This window comes from Carcharhinus amblyrhynchos, chromosome 4 (genome assembly GCF_965287045.1).
Source record: "Carcharhinus amblyrhynchos chromosome 4, sCarAmb.v2.hapA, whole genome shotgun sequence".
NCBI classification, from domain to species: domain Eukaryota; kingdom Metazoa; phylum Chordata; class Chondrichthyes; order Carcharhiniformes; family Carcharhinidae; genus Carcharhinus; species Carcharhinus amblyrhynchos.
Window position 1 is genome coordinate 130,443,784 of NC_137327.1, and position 23,934 is coordinate 130,467,717.

Genomic DNA, 23,934 nt, shown 5'->3' on the forward strand with positions numbered 1-23,934 from the left:
TAAAGAGATGTGTGTTATTTCCAGCCAGGACAATTAGTGAGATTTTGCAAGCCCAGGCAATTTTGCCCCATTATAATTATTTTTACACACCTCTATGAATTGTCTATACAGCTGTTCCTATATTGCCTGCTGGATACAAATTTGTCTTTTAAAGAGCATTTAGACATGACATGGATAAGATTGGTTTAGAGGAATATGGGCCAAATGTGACAATTAAGACTAGGTTAAATTGTAAAAACTGGACAAGGTGGGCCAAAGGGCCTGTTTCCATGCTGTAAACCTTTATTACCAACAATGTGACTTTATTACCAGCAATGTGACTACCCCTTTTTGATTCCTAAACTTTACCCACAAAGCCTAATTTTAAGGGCTGTCCAAAATATCATCCCTCCTTACTGACTCCTTAATCAATAATGCAAAACCACTTCCTCTTTTACACCATGTCCTAAAGATCCTATCCCCAGAATGTTGAGATGCCAGTCTTACTCCTCCCTCAACCATGTCTCTGTGGTGGCAATAAATCCACAATTCCATATACACAATCTTAACTCATCAGTCTTACCTATAATATTCCTAGCACTGAAGTAGAGGTCTTCCAACCTCATCTTACTTTTCTGGGACTCACCATGTCTGAATTGCCTGTGTCCTGGTTCCTTTACTAAAGCATGCAATGGCCCTGTTGTACTAACGCTCTGTGTTCCCTGCCCCTGCCAAAATAGTTTAAACTGCTCCCAACAGCAATAGCAGAACCACCCAAAAGGATGTTGGGTCCTATTCTGATTTAGGGGCAAACCATCCCACTTGGACATGTCCTATCTTACCCAGCAATGGTCCCAGTGATCCATTCATCTAAAACCCTCCAAACTGCACCAACTCTTGAGACATGCATTCATCTGCCACATTCTCCTATTTCTACATGCACTAGCATGTGGCACCGAGAGTAAACACAGTGAAAAGTCTGACAACACCAGGTTTTAGTCCAACCTATTTATTTGATAATATACTCACAAGCTTTCGGGTTAGTCCCTTCGTCAGGTGAATGGAGAGTTCTGGCCTCAGACAGAGCATATAAAGCACAGACAGTTTACAGATTACTGATTAGAATGCGAATCCTTACACCTAACCTGCTGTTCAAGACCTGAAGTGGCTGATAATGTGAGTGGAAGGAGCACTGATCACAGTTTAAAGAGATGTGTATTGTCTCCAGACAGTACAGTAAGTGAGGTTTTGCAAACCCAGGCAAGTCACGGGGGTTACAGATAGTGCGACATGAACCCAAGATCCCTGTTGAGACCGTCCTCATGTGTGCGGAACTTGGCTATCAGTCTCTGTTCAGCGACTCTGCGCTGTCGTGTGTCGTGAAGGCCGCCTTGGAGAATGCTTACCCGAAGGTCAGAGGCTGAATGCCCGTGACCACTGAAGTGTTCGCCAACAGGAAGGGAACAGTCTTGCCTGGTGACTGTCGAGCGATGTTCATTCATCCGTTGTCGTAGCGTCTGTGCTTTATATGCTTTATATGCTCTGTCTGAGGCCAGGACTCTCCATTCACCTGACGAAGGGACTAACCCGAAAGCTTGTGAGTATATTATCAAATAAATAGGTTGGACTAAAACCTGGTGTTGTCAGACTTTTCACTGTGTTTACGCCAGTCCAACGCCGGCATACCCACATCATGACGCACCGAGAGTAATCCAGAGATTACCAACCTTTGAAGTTCTGCTTTTTAAAACAATGCCCAGCTTCCTGAATTCTTGATGCATGATCTCATTCTTCATTCTACCTTTATCGTTGGTACCAACGTGTACCACAACCTCTGATTTATCACTCTCACGCTTTAGAATGTCCTATGCAATGTCATTCAATGACACTCATACCCTCTGGTTGATGGGAGGAGCTAGGTATGTAGTAGAAAGAAAACAGCTTTTGTTCTGACTGTGTTTGGTTTCAAGACAGAGGTCTGCAAGCTGCTCTCTCCATAAAATCTTGCTGAAAGCTTCATGACTTGTAGCATGTATTTTCATGGCTGCTAACTATATTTAAAGTGTTTTTTGAGTCTATAAGAAGTATGTTGCTTATTTGGAACTGAAAGACAGATGTTAGAAACTAGGGTTGTGCCTTTTCATAATTAACTATTGTTCAAATGGATAATAGTTAATATGCTTCACTTCTTAAGAGATTAGTTAAACTGTATTATTAAATAAAATTTGTTTTACGATAAAATAAATCCCAAATTTGCCAGCAGAATTGCTTGTAGAGTGAAGCACCTTATCTCACATTTGTGCCAAAATAGAAAAATTGTTCTGATCTAGTCTGGCTTCCTAACGCAATTTAGAATTTCAGTCCAAGGCCCTAACAGTATTCAGGAAGTTAAGGTCATATCAGGGTCCAGTTCTCAGCCAGTCAGAGCTCACATCCCAATTTGAGGTTGCACACCAAACCAAGTTCAAAGCAGGTAGTCAAACACATTTTCTGTCAGGTTGCTCACCAGGCATCCCTCACGTTTATTTATCTCTGCAGCACTCAACCCAATGACTTTGTTCAAGCCCTCTCTTTTTATACCCACCCCTGCTCATCTGTGCCCAACCCTATTTCAGTGCGATGCCTTCTGAGAAAAGTAGTGCATATAACCTGCTGTGTACTTCTGGCCAAGAGGAAATTAAAAATAGGGAGGGGCTACTGCACCTCCACAACCTTTCCCATGGCTGTATTACAAAAAACAATCAATCACTGGTTCTCATGTGAATATCTGATAATTGATTCTTCACTCCAGCAGTTTCAGATGTACACAAGGAAACCTGGGACACTGGAGAAATTGTCATGATCAGATAACCATGTTGACTGCCCATTGGACAGCTATCATGACATGGAATCATGTCAAGTCACACTAGCCTTCAGGGCCAAAGCAGCAACCTCCCATTTAATAGTCCAGCATCTGGAACCCAGAAATACACCTCTGATCTTGCATAGTTGTGGCCATTAAGCAAACAGGAATTGCCAAGTGGTAGTTAGATCCATCTCTTTGCAGTATGCAGGTGGAGAATGGCAAATACTACAGAGTGGTGTACATGTAGTCACAACATCATGCTACAGGCCACCATGAGTCCTCTAAAGTCCTTGACTTATAACCCACATCCACACTTAACTGACATTAAATGGGGGACCGTAAAAGGACAGAGCCTCAGTGACAGCAACCTTGGGTGTCTGAAACTTACTATTCCTTCCCCCATTGCTATAATTGGATAAGCCTCCATATGTGACCACATGGTCTGTTTTATCACATTTCAGCTAACAGCATGGCTTCAGTGGTGCACATACCACACAGGTGTACTTAGGTACACACCAGAGTCAGAAGTTATGTTGGCAGCAGTTTTTTTTTCTGTTGGGACTCAAATACAGCAAACCAGTGCAGATTAACAGCATTGTAACTGTTGACAGAATACAGGGCGCTGATCTTACATGATTCACTGCCTATGATTGGACACAAGCTGAATGTTGAGGAAGTGAAATTGCTTGCAGTTCAAGTATACATGGCAGAGTATACATTCAGTGCTACAAAGTTGCGTGCTCCATGCACCATGGGGAAGTCGGCAATACAAGTGAAACCACACACGTTCACTTTGCCTGCTTTTCTCTGGCAAGAGATAATGAAATGAAAGTTAACTGTCAATTAATGGAGAGCATTACTGCCCTCTTTCATGCAACAACAGACCACAAACTGCCAGTCATCTTAACAGTGAGTGCAAATATGGTCCTTGACATTCTGAGGTGCACTTTGGGTGCAGCAGATGGCAGCAAGAACATTCTTAAAGAAATGCAAACATCTCACACATTGCTCCCTCCTGAGATTCAAATAGGGAATTGTTCCCTGAACATTCTGGGAGAGCAAGGCATCTTGCTGAGGGCCCTTCTCTCCACCCCTTTCTACTAACTTGTTATGTTCTATGTGGCTACTGCTCATTCTTCCAGTCATGCTTACTAGTCAAGCTACATTTGGAGTAACTGGAGTTTGGAGTTTGTGCATGAAGTCTGCAAAAATCCAACACATGCCACACCACTCACTGTAGACTTTTGCAATTTGATAGAACTATAGAAAGCACTAAACAAATGTAGAATGTAGCAACAGACAGAAGACATCAACCAGTGACTAACCTATAAGTAGATGATCTCTTTAAATAGTGCTGTTTGAGGGAGTGATGTGGGGAAGCTGTCTTTCCTGCTGCTTTACATTGTCAGCTGTGCGAGGTTAAGAGAGGATGTCAGCTGGAATGTTCAGTTCCAAAATGGCTTCACTGGCACAAAATCCACATTGGACACTGCTTAATATAGCGATCTGCCTACTCAGCACACATTTGTTAGACCTTAACAGCATGCATGCTAATGTCCTCACTAAATGGTTTCTGACACAATTCACACAAATTGTGTACACAAACATCATGTGCCATTTTAGTCCTCAAAACAGCACTCATTACAGCCAAACAACAGGTGCCTAATGATCTTAAGTTATAGTGAAATAATTTGTATTTAAGTAGCAAAAAATGAAATGGACAAGGTTCCAGAATCAGTTTTAACAGTGCACTTACACATAAAAATATTAAGGAATCACAGAGTTATGAAATTTAATGACATCAAGTCAATGTTAACTATTCCATTTGGTGAACGCAATTTGGATAAAAACATAGTCATCATCTCATTGACCTGAAATCTTATGCTGTGCAGACGCTGCCTTAGCTGTTGAGCATTTCCAGCATTTTCTCTTTCTATTTCACGTCTTCTGTGTCTGCAATAATTTGTACCAATTTAGGTAATCCAAGTTACCACTATCAAATAAGGATATAAATAACTTGGTGTACCTTCAGCTGCTCTCTTGAAGAATACTTTGCAACTGCCACAGGTGAGTGCTCCATAATGACATCCTGATGCCTCATCTCCACAAATGAGACAAGTTTTCTGAGGTTGAAAAAAGTAGTCCATTTGGAGACCGAGATTCCTTGTATTATCCAGTCTTAAGGGAAAACAAAAACATATAAATATAGGAATGCCTACTATAAAAAAATTATAAAACCCTGTCAAAACAAGTCAAAATGAGCAGAAATACTGACTAAACGTCAAGCTCAATTTTCCTAGATTTCATTGATTGTTTTCAAACCAGTGATTGCATTCCGTAAATTTAGATTTTATCTATTAAATCACCAAACCAGCTGCTTTAGAGAATAAACTACACTATTTTAATCTAATTACTTAAACAAAAACTCCATGTGTGAGAAATTTTGAAGAATTATTATTGGATTTGATAATTTAAGATCATTTCCAGCATATGTTGTGGAATTGTTACTTCAATTAATGTGAAGCTATAGCTTCCTTGGTAGCTGGTGACACCAAACTCCAGCTAACTATTACCTCTTTTGATCCTGCACACAGTCTAAATTTTCAGACTGCTTGTTCACTGACAATTATTGGAGAGTTGAAATTTCTTCCAGTTCAATACTGGAAAGACCAAAGTCTTTAGTTATTTATGTGTGTCACAAGTACGCTTTCATTAACACAGCAATGAAGTTACTGTGAAAATCCCCTGTGAAAATCGCCACGCTCCAACGCCTATTCAGGTACACTAAGGGAGAATTTAGCATGGTCAATGCACCTGACCAGCATGTCTTTCGGACTGTGGGAGGAAACTGGAGCACCTGGAGGAAATCCACATAGACACAGGGAGAATATGCAGACTCCGCACAGACAGTGACCTAAGCCTGGAATTGAACACAGGTCCCTGGCGCTGTGAGGCAGCAGTGCTAGCCACTGTGCCGCCCAGCACTCCAGTCTACAATCTCACAACTCCATTTCTTAGCCACTGATTCCATCCCTTTCACTGACAGAAATTTAATGCTGAACTAGACTGTTTACAACCCTGGAACTATATTTGACTTTGGATGAGCTCCTGATCACGTATGTGTATCATCACGAATACCACCTTTTTCCATTTCCATAACATTTCCAAATTCTGTCTCAGCTCCTTTGCTTCTCATAGAATCTCTACAGTGCAGAAAGAGGCCATATGGCTCATCAAGACTGCAATGACCCTCCAAAAGAGCATCCCACTCGGGCCTTCCCATCCACCCTATTCCCATAACCTCGCACATTAACTTGGCTAACCCACCCAGCCAACACATCCTTGGATATAAGTGGCAATTTAGCAGGGCCAATTCACCTAACTTGCATATCTTTGGGCTGTGGGAGGAAACCGGAGCACCGGATGAGGGGAGAATACTGACAGTCACCCAAGGCCAGAATCGAACATGGGTTCCTGGCATCATGAGGCAGCAGTGCTTACCACTATGCCACCCCTTAAAACCCTCACCTGTGCCTTTTTACCTCTAGACTTGATTATTCCTGGCTCATCTCCTACATTATCAGTAGGCTTGAGGTAATTCAAAACTCTACTGCTTGTAACTTGTACAAAATCATGCTCAACTATCAACCCTATAATCACTTGCTTGCATTATCTCCTGCTTAAGCAACCCCTCAATTTTAAAATTCGTATTTTTGTTTTCAAATCTTTTCATGGCTTCAGCCATCATATCTCTGAAATCCCCTCCAGTCTGACAATTCTCCCAAGATATCTATGCGTTTCCAATTCTGGCTTCTTGAGCATTACCAATTATAATCACTTGACCACTAGGAATTATGCTTTCAACTGTCTAAGTTCTGAAATCCCCTCTCTGAACTACTTCTTCCTTTCAGAAACTCAACTTTCACTTCTTTGATGGAGCTTTTGGTCATCTGCACTTAAGTAACTTGGTGTCAAGTTTTGTTTTACAGTGCTCCTGCCAAATGTCTTGGAATGCTTTACTAATACAATAACAGCAATATTTAAATAAAAGGAATAGTTGTTGTCATCTCAAAGAAAACAAATTAACGTCAGATGTGATCCCCGACTTTGAAAACGATCCTGACTGTGTTGCATTATCTCATGCCCCTTACATTATCCTGCAATATATTCTAAAATATGTTTCCAATACTAGAGATAAGGCTTACAGTCCTACAATTTGAAAATTTATCCCATGCTCCTTTATGAGAATGGGACATACATGTGATATTTTCAAATCCTCTGCCATTTAGCCCAAGTCCAATGAAGAACATCCAAAAGGGGACTCAAAATTGTTTGCACCGATTTCTTTAGAACCTTAGGATTAAGTTATCAAAGTCAGGAGCTACCTTGAGCTCTCAACAGGTAGCCAACATGTTCTGTCTTTGGATTTTAAAGCTTTCTATTTGTTTAGATTCACCTCTGAAATATACCCGCATAGCTGGCATTTTTTTTACATTATTGCTTTTGTGAATGCTGTTGAAAAATTTTGAATAAGTATTTCTCAATCTTCAACCAACTTTAAATCCACACTTAGTGCATTCACATATATTGAACAGCTCCATATTTATAGTCAATTATAATTAATTAATTATTCCTTATTTACAATCTGTTACATTTGAGTAGTAAACTATTCCTTATGTATAAATTGTCAATTAGATAATGGATATTTCATATTTACAGTTCACTCTTAGACTGCCTGGTCTTTATTTCTTTGAATAATCTGCACCTTCCCCACATTGTAGAAGTAGCCAGTTTGATCAGTTCTGGAAAAACCTTTTTAAAAGCATGCATAAGATGTCATCTTCACAATTCCTGCATACCATTGCCTAACCTTGTTGATACACAAAATGCAGGTCCTGTTCCACTTCATACATCTTTAGCCAAATCTAAACTGAAAAAAACCAACCTGGATACACGGAAGTGAAATTGAAACCAATAGAAGTGAAAATCAGGAGAGATGTATAATGCAGCTAAATTACTTAATCAGTTAGTAAATAACTTAGTTTATAATCAGTTAGTTAAATTATCCCCAACGTTTCAGTTCTTGTTCTTGTGACTAGGGGACGAAGCTAAAATTGAATAGCAAGCAATAGGGTTCTTAATTTTCAGTAAATTAAAATCTAAGGTTTTAGATATTATGAATTAAGTTATATATTTCAATTAACCCCTCATAAAATTAAGGGATGTCAGTGGAAGAGAAGCAGCTGATTGGTGAGTATTTATTTAAGTCACAAATTTAATTTTTATTAAATAGAGGCAAGGCAGAACAGCTAGTTGTGTGCAACCTGTTCCCAGTGGGATATTATAAAATAGAATCATAGAAAACTTTGAGTGCAAAGAGGAGACTCTCTGACAAGAGTATCTTACTCACGCCCTCTCCCCTGTCCTAACCCCGTAACCCTGTACATTTTCCATGCCTAATCCATCTAACCTGCATATCTTGGGATGCTTTTTGTGTCCTGGACAATCACCAGCTGGAGAAGCTTGGCCTTCAGGTTTTGGAACTTGAGCAGGATCTGGTGTCATTGCATCCACAAGAATTTTGTAGATATCACAATCCTAATGTAATTTGGAATTCTTGTCCAGTGCCCTAACAAATACTAATATTTTGTTTACTTCATTTAAAATGTTCTCTATAGTTCAGATATTGCCGTTGAGCGCTTTTAGGGGTTAATGAGGCTTACTCTGGATTTACACAAGCATAATAACATATTGGAAATCAAATCAATTTTTATTATCACACAATGACACACGCAATCTAGCAGTAAAGGCTGAAATACCATTGGGGAGGTCAAGGCATCTGCTAACTGAGCAACATTGCTAAAGAATAGGACAATACACAGTAAAGAAAAATATGTTTACTATTTAGATTCCTGCAGCTTAAAACTGATCACCATACTTGATTCTCTTCTGCTGCCCTCTTCCTTCTACACCCCCCCTTCTTCCTTCCATCCCAAATATCCTTGTATCTTCCTCTTCTAAGAACTTAATAATGTACCTTAGACATTGCAACAGTTTCTGCCTCAACCTTCTCTGCAGCAAATCATGTCATGGTGCCCATGAAAGAAATTTCTTCAAAACTGCCTCACTTTAGTCAATAATTTTAAATTTGTGAGTCCCAATACTGACTTTACAACTACCGGAAATAGTCCCTCTGTTCAAATACTTCATTATTTTTAAAACCCTTCAATTTTCATCTTAGCTTTCTTTGTTCTAATTGAAGTAGTCCCGAGTGTCTTCTTAAACTACAGTTTATCATCCTTGGCCTCATTCCAATAAGTCTATGCTCTACACTTTCTATGACCACAATGCCCTTTCAATAACAGGCTGCTAAAAATGCAAACAGCACTCTAACTATAAGCTAATCAGTACTGAAAACAAATTTATCAGTTTTTCTTTCCACTTGAACCCATAGTTAAGTGTCAATTGTGGCTCAGTTAGTATCATTCTTGTCTCTGAATCAGTGTTTGTAAGTTCAAGTTCCATTCTGGAGCATAACATCTAAGCTGATACTTCAGTGTGTACTGGGGGAGGGATGCATCGTCAGAGATGCCATCTTTTAGAATTGATGTTAAACTGAGATGCTGTCTGCTCTCTAAGTCATTGTAAAAGATTCCATAGACGTAGAAGAACAGTGGAGGTTTCCCTGGTACCCTGACTAATATTTATCCTTCAATCAACATCACAGAAACAGATGATCACATTTCAATATTGCACTTCCCACATTTCATCGCTTCGAAGTACACCACCAGTGTAAAGGATTTTATATATTTATATATTGAGATTAAGAACCACACATAAACGCAAATCTTTCAAAATGCAAAATTTTTGTTGGCTTTTAAATGGCTTCAGCTACATCATCCATGCAAAGTTCTGTTGACCTCAGAGCACGGCAGGTGTGACGAGAGGGTCATAAAATGAACATACTTTGCATTTACATTCTTAAGGCTACATTCAAGAAATGAAGGTAATTCAGTTTGATTTCCGAAGAGGCTAGCTCAGATAAGGGAAAATCAAAGGGGAAAACTGTGCATAAGAAGATCATTAAACAAATACAGGGAAACTGTTAAACTGTTAATTAGACCTTGGCCAACAACAGAATAGCTATTTAACTCCCAGCAAGTTGTGTCTGTGAAGAAAACCTGTCCTGAAAAGCAAGCTGGTTGACTGACCTCAGAAGCGATGCCAAAGAGATATAACTACTGGGGTTCCAACAATTACTGGAGTTTTATAGTTTTTAAAATCTGTAAGAAGTTGTGGAACCCTTGAGGAGAGTTACCTCTGAAGGGAGTGAAGTATGGACTGTTTGGAACTGTAAAATTAGTGATATCGTGTATCGTCACTATTTTAGTTAAGTGTACTTCTAGTTTATAATATTTTTGTTTATTTTATTTTTAATAAACATTTATTTTATTTAAAATCATCACAAAATATCTGAGACATCATTCTCTGGATTTAAAATCTTTTCTCACTTATCAAATTGCAAAAATACAGTTGAGTTTCCCTTCTGGAATTATTTGGCATTTGCCATCAGCCATGTCCTTAACACTACACTACATGCAGTCCCCACAATGTAATAAAAAAAACAACAAAACATGCATGGTCCTCTTTAAATAATGTCCCCAAATCAGAGACTGTGGTTTCTCGAATAACTTCAGTTCTATACAAGGCCTGGTAAATATCTGCACATCATTAGCATATATTGAAGCGAACTGCACTCTTAACTTGCTATCATTCTGGCACTAACAAGATTTAGGACTAGAACACATATCTGGGATGGAAATTTGCCAATAACATGTCATTGCCAATGTAGTAATCAGAATGATGTGTCACTTCCATTTTCTCTCTTTTTGCCTATACCCACACAATTATAATTAAAATTCTAAGTGCTTATGATGGCAATGCAAAATGTATGCGAATTAGCAGTAGGGGAGTTTTTTTATTGGTGAAACCCTGTCAGTTGACAATGCTGCAGCTATGGGCAGCTGGTTAAAGAGTCTCCCTTTTAAATAGAGACATGTGCATCGCTGCCATGATCAACTGCTTAAGACTGCCATATTCTGTTGGGAGATGAGTGTCCAGCCACAAGGTTCAGTGATACCTCCTTGCACATTCTCCTCCAGGCCAACAGGGAAAGACAGGAAGTGCACTTTCCTGAAGATGATGTTAGCATAAGCAAGCGAGTGTGTATTTGATAGAGCGTGTAAGAGCAAGTAAAAAAATCCCGAGATTGGAAATGAGCTGGACAGACACACCACACACGTTGGGTGCGATTTTCTGCCTAGCCGTGGCATATTTTATGGCAGCAGTGACGATCTGCCAATGGCTGTGGCAGAATCATCTGGTTCCACAACTATCAACAGGGTTTCCCATTGTTCGCACCATCCAGCACCATGACTGGAAGATCCTGCTGGCAGGAACAGCTGGAAAATATTGGCCACAGACAGAGGGACATATACCCTACCTCTCATCCTCCCTCCCCAAAAAACAGCACACCAGGTCAGAGGAGGAGAAAAGCTCAGTTTGAAAGGCAAGATGCATATGACCCTCATTTTGTATGATTTCCATTGAGGCCAGCACAGAAGATTATGCAAGGCTGGTTTTTACAGGAACTTGTGATAAGATTAACAGAATGCCTAAAATAAATAATTGGAATTAAATAACTATGTAGTTAATTCAAACATATATGGATGGCAACTCAGATGTTATGTCATGGCTGCAACATGTGGGAGCTCTTGGTGATTAGTGTAATTCAGGGCAAACATATCTGTAAAAAGTGTCTGTGACTTGAGGAGTTTCAGCTTAGTCATGTAGTTGGAGGCTGAGCTACAGATGCTACAACATATCAGGAGGGGAAAGTTATTTAAACAGCTTTGTACTGGGGACAGTCACATCAAGAATAGGATCTTCTGATTTGGGAGGTGGTCAAGGACAGGGAAGTGAGAATGAAGCTGAAAGAGGTAAGGGAGTCCACAGGGCTGGAGTGTCAGGCTCTGCAATTGTCCAACGGGATTGAAGCTTGTTCAGACGAGAGTGGGGGTTACAGAGCAGATGAGCTGACGAATTATGGCACTGGATGAAAGGCAGCCATTCAAGTTGGGGGGGCGGGGGGGGGGGGGGGGGATGCAAAAAGGAGTGTAGTGGTAGCAGAGGATTGTGACTGTTCAGTGAAGAGGAATTGACACTGTTCTCTGCAGCAAAGAGAAAGAGTCCAAATGGTTGTGTTTGCCTGGTGCCAGGGTTTGGGACAGTTACTCAGGATTGGAGAGGAATTTAACAGGAGGAAACAGAGGATCCAGGTCAACGTAGAATACCAACAACATGGGCTGGATGAGGAAGGAGGTTCTGCACCATCATTATGAGAGGTTAGTCATGAAATTAAGAAGCAGAACTTCTGGATAATTACCTGAGCTACATGCACATTGGCATGGGGCAAATTGTGACTCAAAGTTTGCTTTGGGAGAAATGGGTTGTGATTTGTGGGCCGCTGGTATCAGTAGTCGGAAAGTAGGGTTGTACTATTGGGATGACTTACACCTGATAAGTGCTCTGACTAACATAACTAGGGAGCAGAAAGACTTTAAACTAAACAAGGCAGATGAGGGAAAAGGCTTGGGTAAATGTGGCAAAGTCAAGGCACAAAAGCGAAATAGTAATCTGGGAAATGTGTCAGAGAATAGCAGAAAGGGACAGAGAGAAAAATCTTAAGAATGCACCAATAGTCAACATCAGATACTACAAAAATGACAAAATAGACAAAACAAAAGCATTCATGACAAAGTAAATTTCTTGATAGTGCATACTGAAGAAAATAAATATGCTCTGATAGTGTTATGGGCACATGGCTGCAGCATGATGAGGGTTGTGTCCTGAATATTGAGTGGTATATGACAGTCAAGAAGATTAGGAAGCTAGGAAAAGGTAGAGGGGTCATACTGTTGACCAAGGATGGCACTGGTGTAACAGAAATAACCCTGAATCAGAAGGTGTGGATTTAGAATCGGTTTGAGTGAAGATGAGGGACAGCAGGGGTGGTCTACAGGCTCCATAACAGTAATCACAAAGTAAGATAAATATACAAGAAGAAATATTGGGTGCTTGTGATAAGGAGACGGAAATAATCATGAGTGATTTAAATCTACAGATGAATGAGAAAAATCAGATTAGCAGTAATAGACTGGATGAGTTCATAGAATGCTTTTGAGATAGTTTCTTAAAAGCAGCATGTTCTGGAACAGGTGATATGAGACTTGATTTTGTGTAATGAGACAAGATTAATTAATGATCTCAGAATAAGATCACCCCTAGGTAGCAGTGACTACAATACGACTGAACTTTACATTCAGTTGAAAAGGAAGAAAAATATTTTAAACTTAAATAAGAGCAACTATGAAAGCTAAGCTAGCAGAAGTGAACTGAGATACAAGGCTACAGAATAGACAAATGGAGAAACAGTTATGGCATGGTGACACAATGGTTAGCACTGCTGCCTCTGAGCACCAGGGACCCAGATTCAATTCCCAGCTTGGATCAATGGCTGTGCGGCGTTTGCACATTCGCTCTGTATCTGCGTGGGTTTCTTCTGGGTGTTCCGGTTTCATCCCAAGTTTGAAAGACATTGGCCATGCTAAATTCTCCCTTAGTGCAACCGAACTGGTGCCGGAGTGTGGTGACTTGGGAATTTTGACAGTAACTTCATTGCAGCGTTAACGTAAGTATACTTGTGACACTAATAAATAAACTAAAGTAACAATTATTTAAGTGGATATTTGAGAATATTCAAAATAAGTTTATTCCTACTACAAAGAAAAATGCTAAGGAAAGGGCCCACCATCTGTGGTTAACTAAAGAAGTTATAGCAAGCATGAAACTTAAGGAAAGTATATAACTGTGCAAAGATGGGCAGCAGATCAGATGATTAGTCAGAATATAAAGAACAGCAAAGAATGACAACAAGATTAATCAGGAGAAATGAATTAGAGTACGAGAGGAAGCTAATTTGAAATGCAAAAGAGCAGAAGTTTCTATGGGTATTTAAAAAGGAAAAGAGTAAGCAAAGTGACAATGGGAAAATAATAGTAGATAATAAGGAAATGCCAGTTCAATGAACAAATATTATGCTTTTGTCTTCACTACAGAAGATACAAAAAAAACCCCCTCCAGTAACAGCCATGAATCAAGACAAGTATTGGTGAATTTGTTAGTATTAATTTACAGAGTTCTGATGCAAAACGTTAGCTCTGTTCTCTCTCCACAGATGCTGTCAGACCTGCTGAGATTTTCCAGCATTTGTTGTTTTCATTATAAAATATCATGTAACTGTTCAGCAATCAGCCCAAAATGCCAAATAACTGGTCTAACAGAGCAATCAGCGTGGGCTCAAGGCAAAACACAAATTCTGGATCTCAGCTAAGTGAGCTCCCTGGAAGTTGTGGTGCCATTGCAACCCTCAACAGCAGCAAACATCTCAGTATTCACAGAAATTGGGACCACAGGATCTGAACCATATCTCTGGTAATGGGGCTGCATTCTTTCAAAGCTGCAGGCACTGTGACTGCACCTGCAATCTCAGGTGATCCAATCACCATCCTTAACCGGACAGTAGATCTGGATATGACCACTTAATTGGACACTTTAGAAAGATCAACCAGTTGAATGCCCAGACAGAGCAGTCAGAACCCGAAAATGGACCCACCGCATGCTTTAATCCATAGAGTAGTACATTTCACCCCCAAGAGATGATGGCTGCTAAGCTGTAAAATGGCAAGACTGTAGTCAAATCAGCATTATACTCTGATTAATTTCTTTATATGCTTGTTCTGCACACTGCTGGTGTTTGTTTTTTGTACATGAACAGTTGCGTTTACGAAGATGACATCCAGCATGTTTCATGTCAGGAGTATGCACACCCAGTCTGTACACTATAATGGAACCCTAAGGGCACTCATAGCACCCAGAAAATGCTAATTTCATACCCATCCTCTCTCTCAGATTAAAAAGTTTAATGTACCTTTGTAGTGTTCTCTTCCTACTGATATACTTTCCATAGAATTCCTACAGGGCAGAAAGTGACCATTCAGCCCATCAGATCTGCACTGGCTCTCTGAAACAGCATCTTATCCAGGCCCATTGACCTACCTTATCTGGCAGCATGGTGGCACAGTAGTTAGCACTGCTGCCTCATAGCGCCAAGGATCTTGATTTAATTCCCCGCTAGGTCAATGTCTGTGTGGTGTCTGCATGTTCTCCCAGTGTCTGCATGGGTTTCCTCCAGGTGCTCTGGTTTCCTCCCACAGTTCGAAAGATGTGCTGGTTAGGTGCATTGGCTATGCTAAACTCTCCCTCAGTGTACCCGAACAGGCCCCAAAATGTGGCAACCAGGAGATTTTCACAGTAACTTCATTGCAGTGTTAATGTAAGCTTACTTGAGATCTAATAAATAAACTTTAACTTATGATTTACTGGAATAAATGAACTTTATCCCCATAACCTTGCATCTTTACCATTGCTAATCCACCTAACCTATACATTTTTGGACACTAAAGCGCAATCCACCTAAACTGCACATCCTTGCACTATGGGAGGAAATCATAGCACCTGTAGGAAACCCACACAGACATGGAGAGAAAGTGCAAACTCCATACAGACTTGAAGAAAGCTCAATTATGGTCCATTTATGTTTTTTGTGTTATACTTCAAATATTCTGATTTGCAACTCTGATTAATTTTCAGCCAAGTGCCAGTTTCCCATCACCAACCACCCTTTATTGTGTACCAAAGAGAAGGGCTGCGCCTACAGCTCACAGCTGGATAGTCTATGCCTTGGGACCTACAATGCCAGTCCAGGTTGAGCAGCAGGTTTAAAAAAACGCGTTGACCACCTCTCATTAGGTGAATCTCTGCTTTCTCAATGAGGAAGTTTATATTCCATGAGGCCCATGGAGAGATCAATGAACGATTCCACTTGACCATCATTAACAATCTTCCTCTACTTAAATTCATAATTCTCCCGACCCTATTCCTTTCTGATACATTTTAGGTACTTTCATAGCCTTTTTTTATCCTAATGCATTTTTTAAAACCTCTCTTTTTATCCTAATATGTTGTTTTCCTTTCCAATTATATCCTTGATTTGCTTCTGGGATGAACTGTCTCTGCAAATGTATATTCAAAACTTCCCACATCCTCCCCACATCCTACCACTGAAATACTTTATCACGTTCAGTCCCTTTCACAGTCTTGAATTTCAATTTCTTAACAGCTTTTACTTTCTCTTCAGTCTTCACTTCAATGCTAAAATTAGCAACTTTATGACCACCATAGCTCAAAAGTTTGACTTTAACTCACAGTAGGAGGCTGGTGAGGGCAGATGGCAATTCAATGCGGTAAAGTGTGTTTGGCACCCTCAGCTTTTAACTGCCTCATTTGAAAGCTGCCAAAGGTGAGCTCTTGGTGTGGACAGAGTGGTGTTGGCTAATGGTAGAGAACTGGGAGTGGGAGAGACCAGTAGCAGTGGTCAGACCTTTTAAGGGACAGGTGCCCAATGTTAAAATGGAGGTTGATGAAGGAGGTGGTCCACTCAGGGCCTGAATTCAGGAACTCCCCCCACTGTCCTAGACTGGCTGGGTTGGCAGAGATCTCACCAAACACAGAGAGCCCAGAACAGACAGAAATCCAGTGGGATGGCCCTCCTAAAAATTCTATGCTGACCTACACATCCCCAACAAAACCCACCAGTGTGGGAAGGTAAAATTCTGCCCAGTGTGCGCACCCTGTCAAAGTCTGAACGTGCCTCTCAAAAAGTTCTGCATGATCTTTTTAATAATCTTAATTTCTGTGGTTAAAGGATAAGGCAGGATATTGCTACTGACTTCCTCCATCCCAAACTCATCCCAAACTCTGGCAGAAACCAGAATGCCAGCCAATTGCTGGTGCTTCTGTCTCCTGCTCGCCTCTGTTCTCACCCTCAGCAGGGCTGGAACTTTCAGTCCCGACAGTGAAACAAGAGCTCATATGAGCCAAGTGAGCTCGGGGTGGGACAATTTTGATAGTCATTTTTTGTGGTGCTAACCCATAAATAACCGAAGTGACTGAATTTAATGTCACAATTTGCCATAATGGAATAACCTTCAGGATTTTAATCCAGTGTCAAATTATGGGCTACTATATCCATTTTGCCCCTTAATTTCTGCTCCTTATTCTAGACTTGTGCCTCTTTTTTCCCTTATTGATGGAGAATCTGAAAATACAACTTTGGTGACGGAAGGAAATGACCCAGAAAGGATGCAGGGAAAATGGGACTTACAAAAATGCCCTTCTCGTTCCCACTCACAGTAACTGATGCTTTCCCAAAATTCCCTCACATCCATCATGTCCGTTCATACCCCTCACCTTCTTAGTACCAGTTCTCCTTATCAACCCTTGTTCCCATCAGCAATCCAAACTCCATACTTTCGAAAACCCACTCAGTATACGAGATGTCATCAGTACATTTGATGACACAATAGCAATGTCTGCTGGGAAAATGTATGCATATATTGGATAATCCAAATTCAACTGAATCTCAGCTCTGGGAAAAAAAAAAAAATTTTTGATCAGGCTTTTGAGAAAATAAAAATGTTAATGAAGGCATTATAACACAGAACAGCATTCAGTCAATAAGTAAAATTATCTTAGTGTGAAAAAGTAATTTTTACATGTTATTTTGTTTAAACACCTACTTTGGATATTAGAAATCTCACTTTCTGCAGAACACAATGTTTATTGCAAAGGTTAGAACATAGAAAAACTACAGCACAAACAGGCCCTTTGGCCCACAAGTTGCGCCAATCATATCGCTACCAACTATGCTTACCTATAACCTCAATCCTATTAAGTCCCACGTACTCATCCAGAAGTCTCTTAAAAGATCCTATCGAATTTGTCTCCACCACCACCGACGGCAGCCGATTCCACTCACCCACCACCCTCTGAGTGAAAAACCACTGTACCTACTCCCCAGCACCCTAAAACTGTGTTCTTTCGTAGCAAACATTTCAGCACTGGGAAAAAGCCTCCAAGAATCCACCCGATCAACACCTCTCAACATCTTATACACCTCTATCAGGTCACCTCTCATCCCTCGTCTCTCCAAGGAGAAAAGACCGAGCTCCCTTAACCTATTCTCATAAGGCACGCGACCCAATCCAGGCAACATCCTTGTAAATCTCCTTTGCACACTTTCAATAGCTTTCACATCCCTCCTGTAATGAGACCAGAACTGAGCACAGTACTCCAAGTGGGGTCTGACCAGGGTCTTATAAAGCTGCAGCATTATTTCCCCACTCCTAAACTCAATCCCTCGACTGATGAAGGCCAGTACACCATACGCCTTCTTAACTACATCCTCTACCTGCGAGGCTGATTTAAGAGTCCTATGGACCCAGACCCCAAGGTCCTTCTGATCCTCTACACTGCTAAGAGTCTTATGCTTGATATTATACTCCTTCATCCCATTTGATCTGCCAAAATGGACGACTACACATTTATCTGGATTGAAGTCCATCTGTCACTTCTTCGCCCAGTCTTACATTCTACCTATGTCACGCTGCAACTTATGATTTCCCTCCAAACTATCCCCAACACCACCAATCTTCATATCGTCGGCAAACTTACCAACCCATCCCTCCACTTCCTCATCCAGGTCATTTATGAAAATTACAAATAACAGATCCCTGGGCACTCCACTGGTGACTGACCTTCATGCAGAAAAAGACCCATCTACAACCACTCTCTGCCTTCTGTGGGCAAGCCAGTTCTGGATCCACAAGGCAACAGCCCCTTGGATCCCATGCCTCTCATCTTCTCAAGAAGTCTTGCATGGGGGACTTTATTGAACACATTGCTGAACTCCATATAAACCACATCTACCGCTCTTCCTTTGTCAACGTGTTTAGTCACATTTTCAAAGAACTCAACGAGGCTCATAAGGCACGATCTGCCTTTGACAAAACTTGAGCATACTAATGTACTCTAAATGTTCATAAATTCTGTCCCTCAGGATCTTCTCCATCAACTTAACACACACTGAGGTTAGACTCACTGGTCGGTAATTCCCTGGGCTATCCCTATTCCCTTTCTTGAATATAGGAACCACATCCGCAATCCTCCAATCCTCCAGAACCTCTTCCGTCTCCATCGATGACGCAAAGATCATCGCCAGAGGCTCTGCAATCTCTTCCCGCGCCTCCCACAGTAACCTGGAGTACATCCCATCTGGTCCCGGCGACTTATCTATCTTGATGCTATTCAAAAGTTCCGACACATCCTCTTTCTTAATGTCCACAAAGGTTGTTCAAAAGTATTTTCCAACAGACCTGCATTTATATCGTGCCTTTGAGGAAATTCCAATGTGCTGCAGAAGCAATGAATGCTTGTCTTGGAGTTTATCAATGAGGCAAACATGGCAGCCAAGTTGCACACAGGAGGTATATACAAACAGCAGTGCAACAATAATTAATTTTGTTTTTAAAATTATGTTGATAGAAGCTGGATAAATGTTAGCCAGGACAACAGGAAAAATCCTCCTGTTTTTTCAATATGTTGTGGATGTGCCGGCGTTGGACTGGGGTAAACACAGTAAAAAGTCTGACAACATCAGGTTTTAGTCCAACCGATTTATTTGATAGTAAACTCACAAGCTTTCGAGGGGATTCCCTCTTCGTCAGGTGTCCAAGGCCAGAATTCTCCATTCACCTGACGAAGAGGGAATCCCCTCGAAAGCTTGTGAGTTTACTATCAAATAAATCGGTTGGACTAAAACCTGGTGTTGTCAGACTTTTTACTGTGTTTTCAATATGTTGCCATGGGATCTTTTATGTCCACCTCATTTAAATGTCTCATCCAACAGCACCTCTGACAGTACATCATTCATTCAGTACTGCACTAGAATGTCAAATTCAATTATGTGCTCAGTTTTCTGGACTGAGATTCAAACCCAGAATTATCCTGATACAGAAGGAATAAGAATACAGCCACTGAACCGTAGCTGTTGAAGTGATACGTTTTATAATTTAAGTAATCTAATTTGTTGAGCTAATAAATTGAATAACTTAAAGTAACGTCTAATTTGATGTTTATAATTTATCACACACGGTAATGCATAAGAATTAGCACTATTTCGAACTAGATGTTAAAAGTCATCATTTGTCATTGTATGACAATCAAAAGTACAAAACCTAATCTAAACATTGTTTCTTCAATTGCTTAAGTTTAAAATTGAAAATGAAAGCAAACAACTGCATTAAACTTAATCTGTACCTGCAAATTTGAATAACTCGGGTTTCAAAGTCTTGAAATGTCATCATGGTTTACAACTTTACATTAATTCTGCAACTATATTGACAACCAATTTAATGCATAATGTGCATTTTTTAATTTAAAATTTGTACCAAGAATATCAACTGTCAGAATTACAATTTTACTTTCCAGTATGATGATTTAAAGTTGATTAATTCATTTACAGGATGTGGGCAGCGCTGGCAAGGCCAACAGTTGTTACCCAACTTTAACTGTCCTTCAACTAAGTTTCTTACTAGGGCATTTCAGATGGCAACTAAGAGTCAATGACATTAATGTGAATCTAGAGTCACATGTAGGCCAGACCAGTTGAGGACAGCAGATTTCTTTAGTAAGCCAGATTAGTTTTTAGTAGTCTTACTTAGATTTTTATTGAATTTTAATTCCATCATCTGTCCTGGTGAGATTCAAACCCCAGAACATTATCATGGGTCTCTGGATTACTGGGCCAGAGAGAATACCACAAGGCCTCACCTTCCATGATACAGCATTTGCAATTCTGATTTCAGAATTGTATTTGCGTTGCATTTTCTCATTCTCTCCAAAATACTCCATTATGATGGAAATAAATAACAAAGCAAGAGGTGGGGGTTGAGGGATGAGAAAGGAGAATTTAAAATAAATAAAAACATTCTACAATATTCTGCCCTTGAAAAACTAGGCATTTATAACACGATATTGCGACCATTTACAGTGTTGATGTCTGGCAAATGCACAAGAGCCTTGAAGACAAAAGCATCATTGTGTACAGAGAAATAACGATACTAATTATGACCTACCACACAGATGCCAAGCCTTGGATTATGATTAGAAGACCATGGTCAACACTGTTACAATAGCTATGCAGAGCTATTCCTCCAAATCTAAAGGTATTTAAAATATCTTTCTTTTACATGGAATCGAGCAAAAGAAAAATTGAGGCACACGTTCTTTATCCCCAAATCCTTCTGCTCTATCATAGCACAAAATCTACTTGCGTATTTTAAAATTCATTGGGTTTGGGCATTGCCTGCATTTATTGCCCATCTCAAATTACTCTTGAACGGAGTAGCTTGCTAGGCCAATACAGGGTCAACCACACTGCTGAGTGTCTGGAGTCAGATGTAGGCTATATGAGGTAAGGACGGCAGATTTCCTTCCCTAAACGACACTAATGAACCAAATGCATTTTTACAACAATTGTTTCACAGTCAGATCTTTCTTGATTTTCAGAAGGCGTTTGACAAGGTACCTCACAAGAGGTTATTGCAGAAGGTAAGGAGGCATGGAGTTGGGGGTAGGGTGTTAGCGTGGATATAGGACTGGTTGTCAAATAGGAGGCAGAGAGTGGGGGTCAATGGGTGCTATTCGGATTGGCGGATGGTGACTAGTGGAGTGCCCCAGGGGTCGGTGCTGGGGCCTCAGCTATTTACCATTTATATAGATGATCTGGAGGAGGGAACTGAGTGTAGGGTGTCGAAATTTGCTGATGACACCAAAATTGGTGGAAAGGCAAATTGTGCGGAGGGTGGGGAGAGTCTATAGAAGGATCTAGATAGGCTGGGCGAATGGGCCAGGAAATGGCAAATGGAATTTAATGTTGGTAGGAATAATGGTAGGAAGGATTATTACTTACGTGGAGAAAAACTGCAGCAGGCGACGGTGCAGAGGGACCTTGGGGTCCTTGTGCATGAGTCGCAAAAACCCAGCTTGCAGGTGCAGCAGGTGGTCAGGAAGGCGAATGGGATGCTGGCCTTCATAGCGAGGGGGATTGAATATAAAAGTAGGGAGGTCTTGCTGCGGCTGTATAGGGCATTGGTGAGGCCGCAGCTGGAGTACTGTGTGCAGTTTTGGGCGCCGTACTTACGCAAGGATATTTTGGCCTTGGAGGGAGTGCAGAGGAGGTTTACTAGGCTGATGCCGGAGTTGAGGGGGTTGAGCTATGAGGAGAGGCTGAATAAATTAGGCTTGTACTCGTTAGAGTTTAGAAGAATGAGGGGAGATCTCATTGAGATGTATAAGATGATGAATGGGATGGATAGGATAGAGGTGGAGAGACTCTTCCCGCTCAGAAAGGATAGTAGGACTAGGGGGCACAGCCTTAAGATAAAGGGGGGGCGGTTTAGAACGGAGTTGAGGAGGAACTTCTTCACTCAAAGGGTGGTGAATCTCTGGAATTCTCTGCCCGTTGAAGTGGTGGAGGCTACCTCGCTAAATATTTTTAAGACGCGGGTTGATGGGTTTTTGATAAGAGAGGGGATTAAGGGTTATGGGGAGAGGGCGGGAATGTGGAACTGAGCCACGACAGATCAGCCATGATCTTATTGAATGGCGGGGCAGGCTCGAAGGGCTAGATGGCCTACTCCTGCTCCTATTTCTTATGTTCTTATCAGACTTTTAAGTCAGGATTTTCATTGAATTCAAATTTCACCGTCTGTCATAGTGGGATTCAAACCCTGGTCCCTGAATTACTAGTCTAGTGACAATGCCACTCCTTTTCCCTGGATTACTAGTCTAGTGACAATACCACTACACCATTGCCTCCCCCACAATGGTGACAATCTCAGTTTCGTCAGAGCAGAATAACAATGGAAAATTCACTTTCAATGCACAGAATGTGCAGGCTTAATCAGTATCTAGCAAATAACTTGTGTGTGTACTTCACAAAAGAATTTAGATGCTGCATCCGAAAGCAACTGTGAATCAAAAGCAAGTTGTCTACCAATTGTTTAAAGTAACTCCAACCTTGTGCCACTCATTAATTTGTAGCTAGGTTCAGGGAGTAGAGCCATAGACCCCTTCAGCCAAACTTGTCCATGCAGCCCTTTGTTTTTTTAAAACCGCTAAGCTAGTTCCAATTGCCTGTGTTTGACCCATATCCCTCTATACCCATCTTACCCATTTAACTGTCTAAATGCTTTTTAAAAGATAAAATTATACCCGCCTCCACTACCACCTCTGACAGCTCGTTCCAAATACTCACCACCCTCTGTGTGAAAAAATTGCTCCTCTGGACACTTTTGTATCTCCCTGCCTCTCACCTTAAACGTATGCCCTCTAATTTTAGACCCCCCCCTACCTTTATCTATACCCATCATTATTTTATAGACCTCTACAAGATCATCCCTAAGCCCGCTACCCTCCAGAGAAGAAAGTTCCAGTCTATCCAGCCTCTCCTTATAACTCAAACCATCAAGTGTCAGTAGCATCTGAGTAAATCTTTTCTGCACTCTTTCTAGTTTAATAATATCCTTTCCATAAGAGGGTGACCAGAATTGTACACAGTATTCCAAGAGTGGTCTTTTACAACTTCAATGAGACATCCCAAGTCCTGTATTCAATGTTCTGATCAATGAAACCAAGCATGGTTCGATCTACCAAAATGCATCATCTCACACTTACCTAAAATTTATCCACATGAACAATGGTGGTACTGCACAGTAAATCATAGTCTGCATCTAAACAAGCCATAGGGCTCTCATTTCACACATCCATGGTTCATGAAAGAAATGGCAGATTTGAAAATGCCTTCAATCAGAAACAAATTCCATCATTTGGGTTTCTGAAATAGGACTTATGTCGGCATGGTGGCAGAGTGGTTAACACTGCTGGCTCACAGTGCCAGGGACCTGGGTTCAATTCTGGCCTTGGGTGACTGTGTGGAGTTTGCACATACTCCCTGTGTCTGTGTGGGTTTCTTCTGGGTGGTCTGGTTTCCTCCCACACTCCAAAGATGTGCAAGTTAAGTGGTTTGG

At 40.8% G+C, this 23,934-nt stretch overlaps 1 protein-coding gene across 1 annotated transcript in view; it reads right to left on the reverse strand.

Moving 5' to 3' along the window:
• ar (androgen receptor) overlaps positions 1–23,934 on the reverse strand; it is a 247,025-nt gene that overhangs the window by 132,021 nt on the left and 91,070 nt on the right. The window contains exon 2 of the mRNA XM_080187884.1: positions 4,851–5,002. Within this exon, the coding sequence (XP_080044010.1) occupies positions 4,851–5,002 (152 nt within the window). The remainder of the gene's footprint in view (positions 1–4,850; positions 5,003–23,934) is intronic.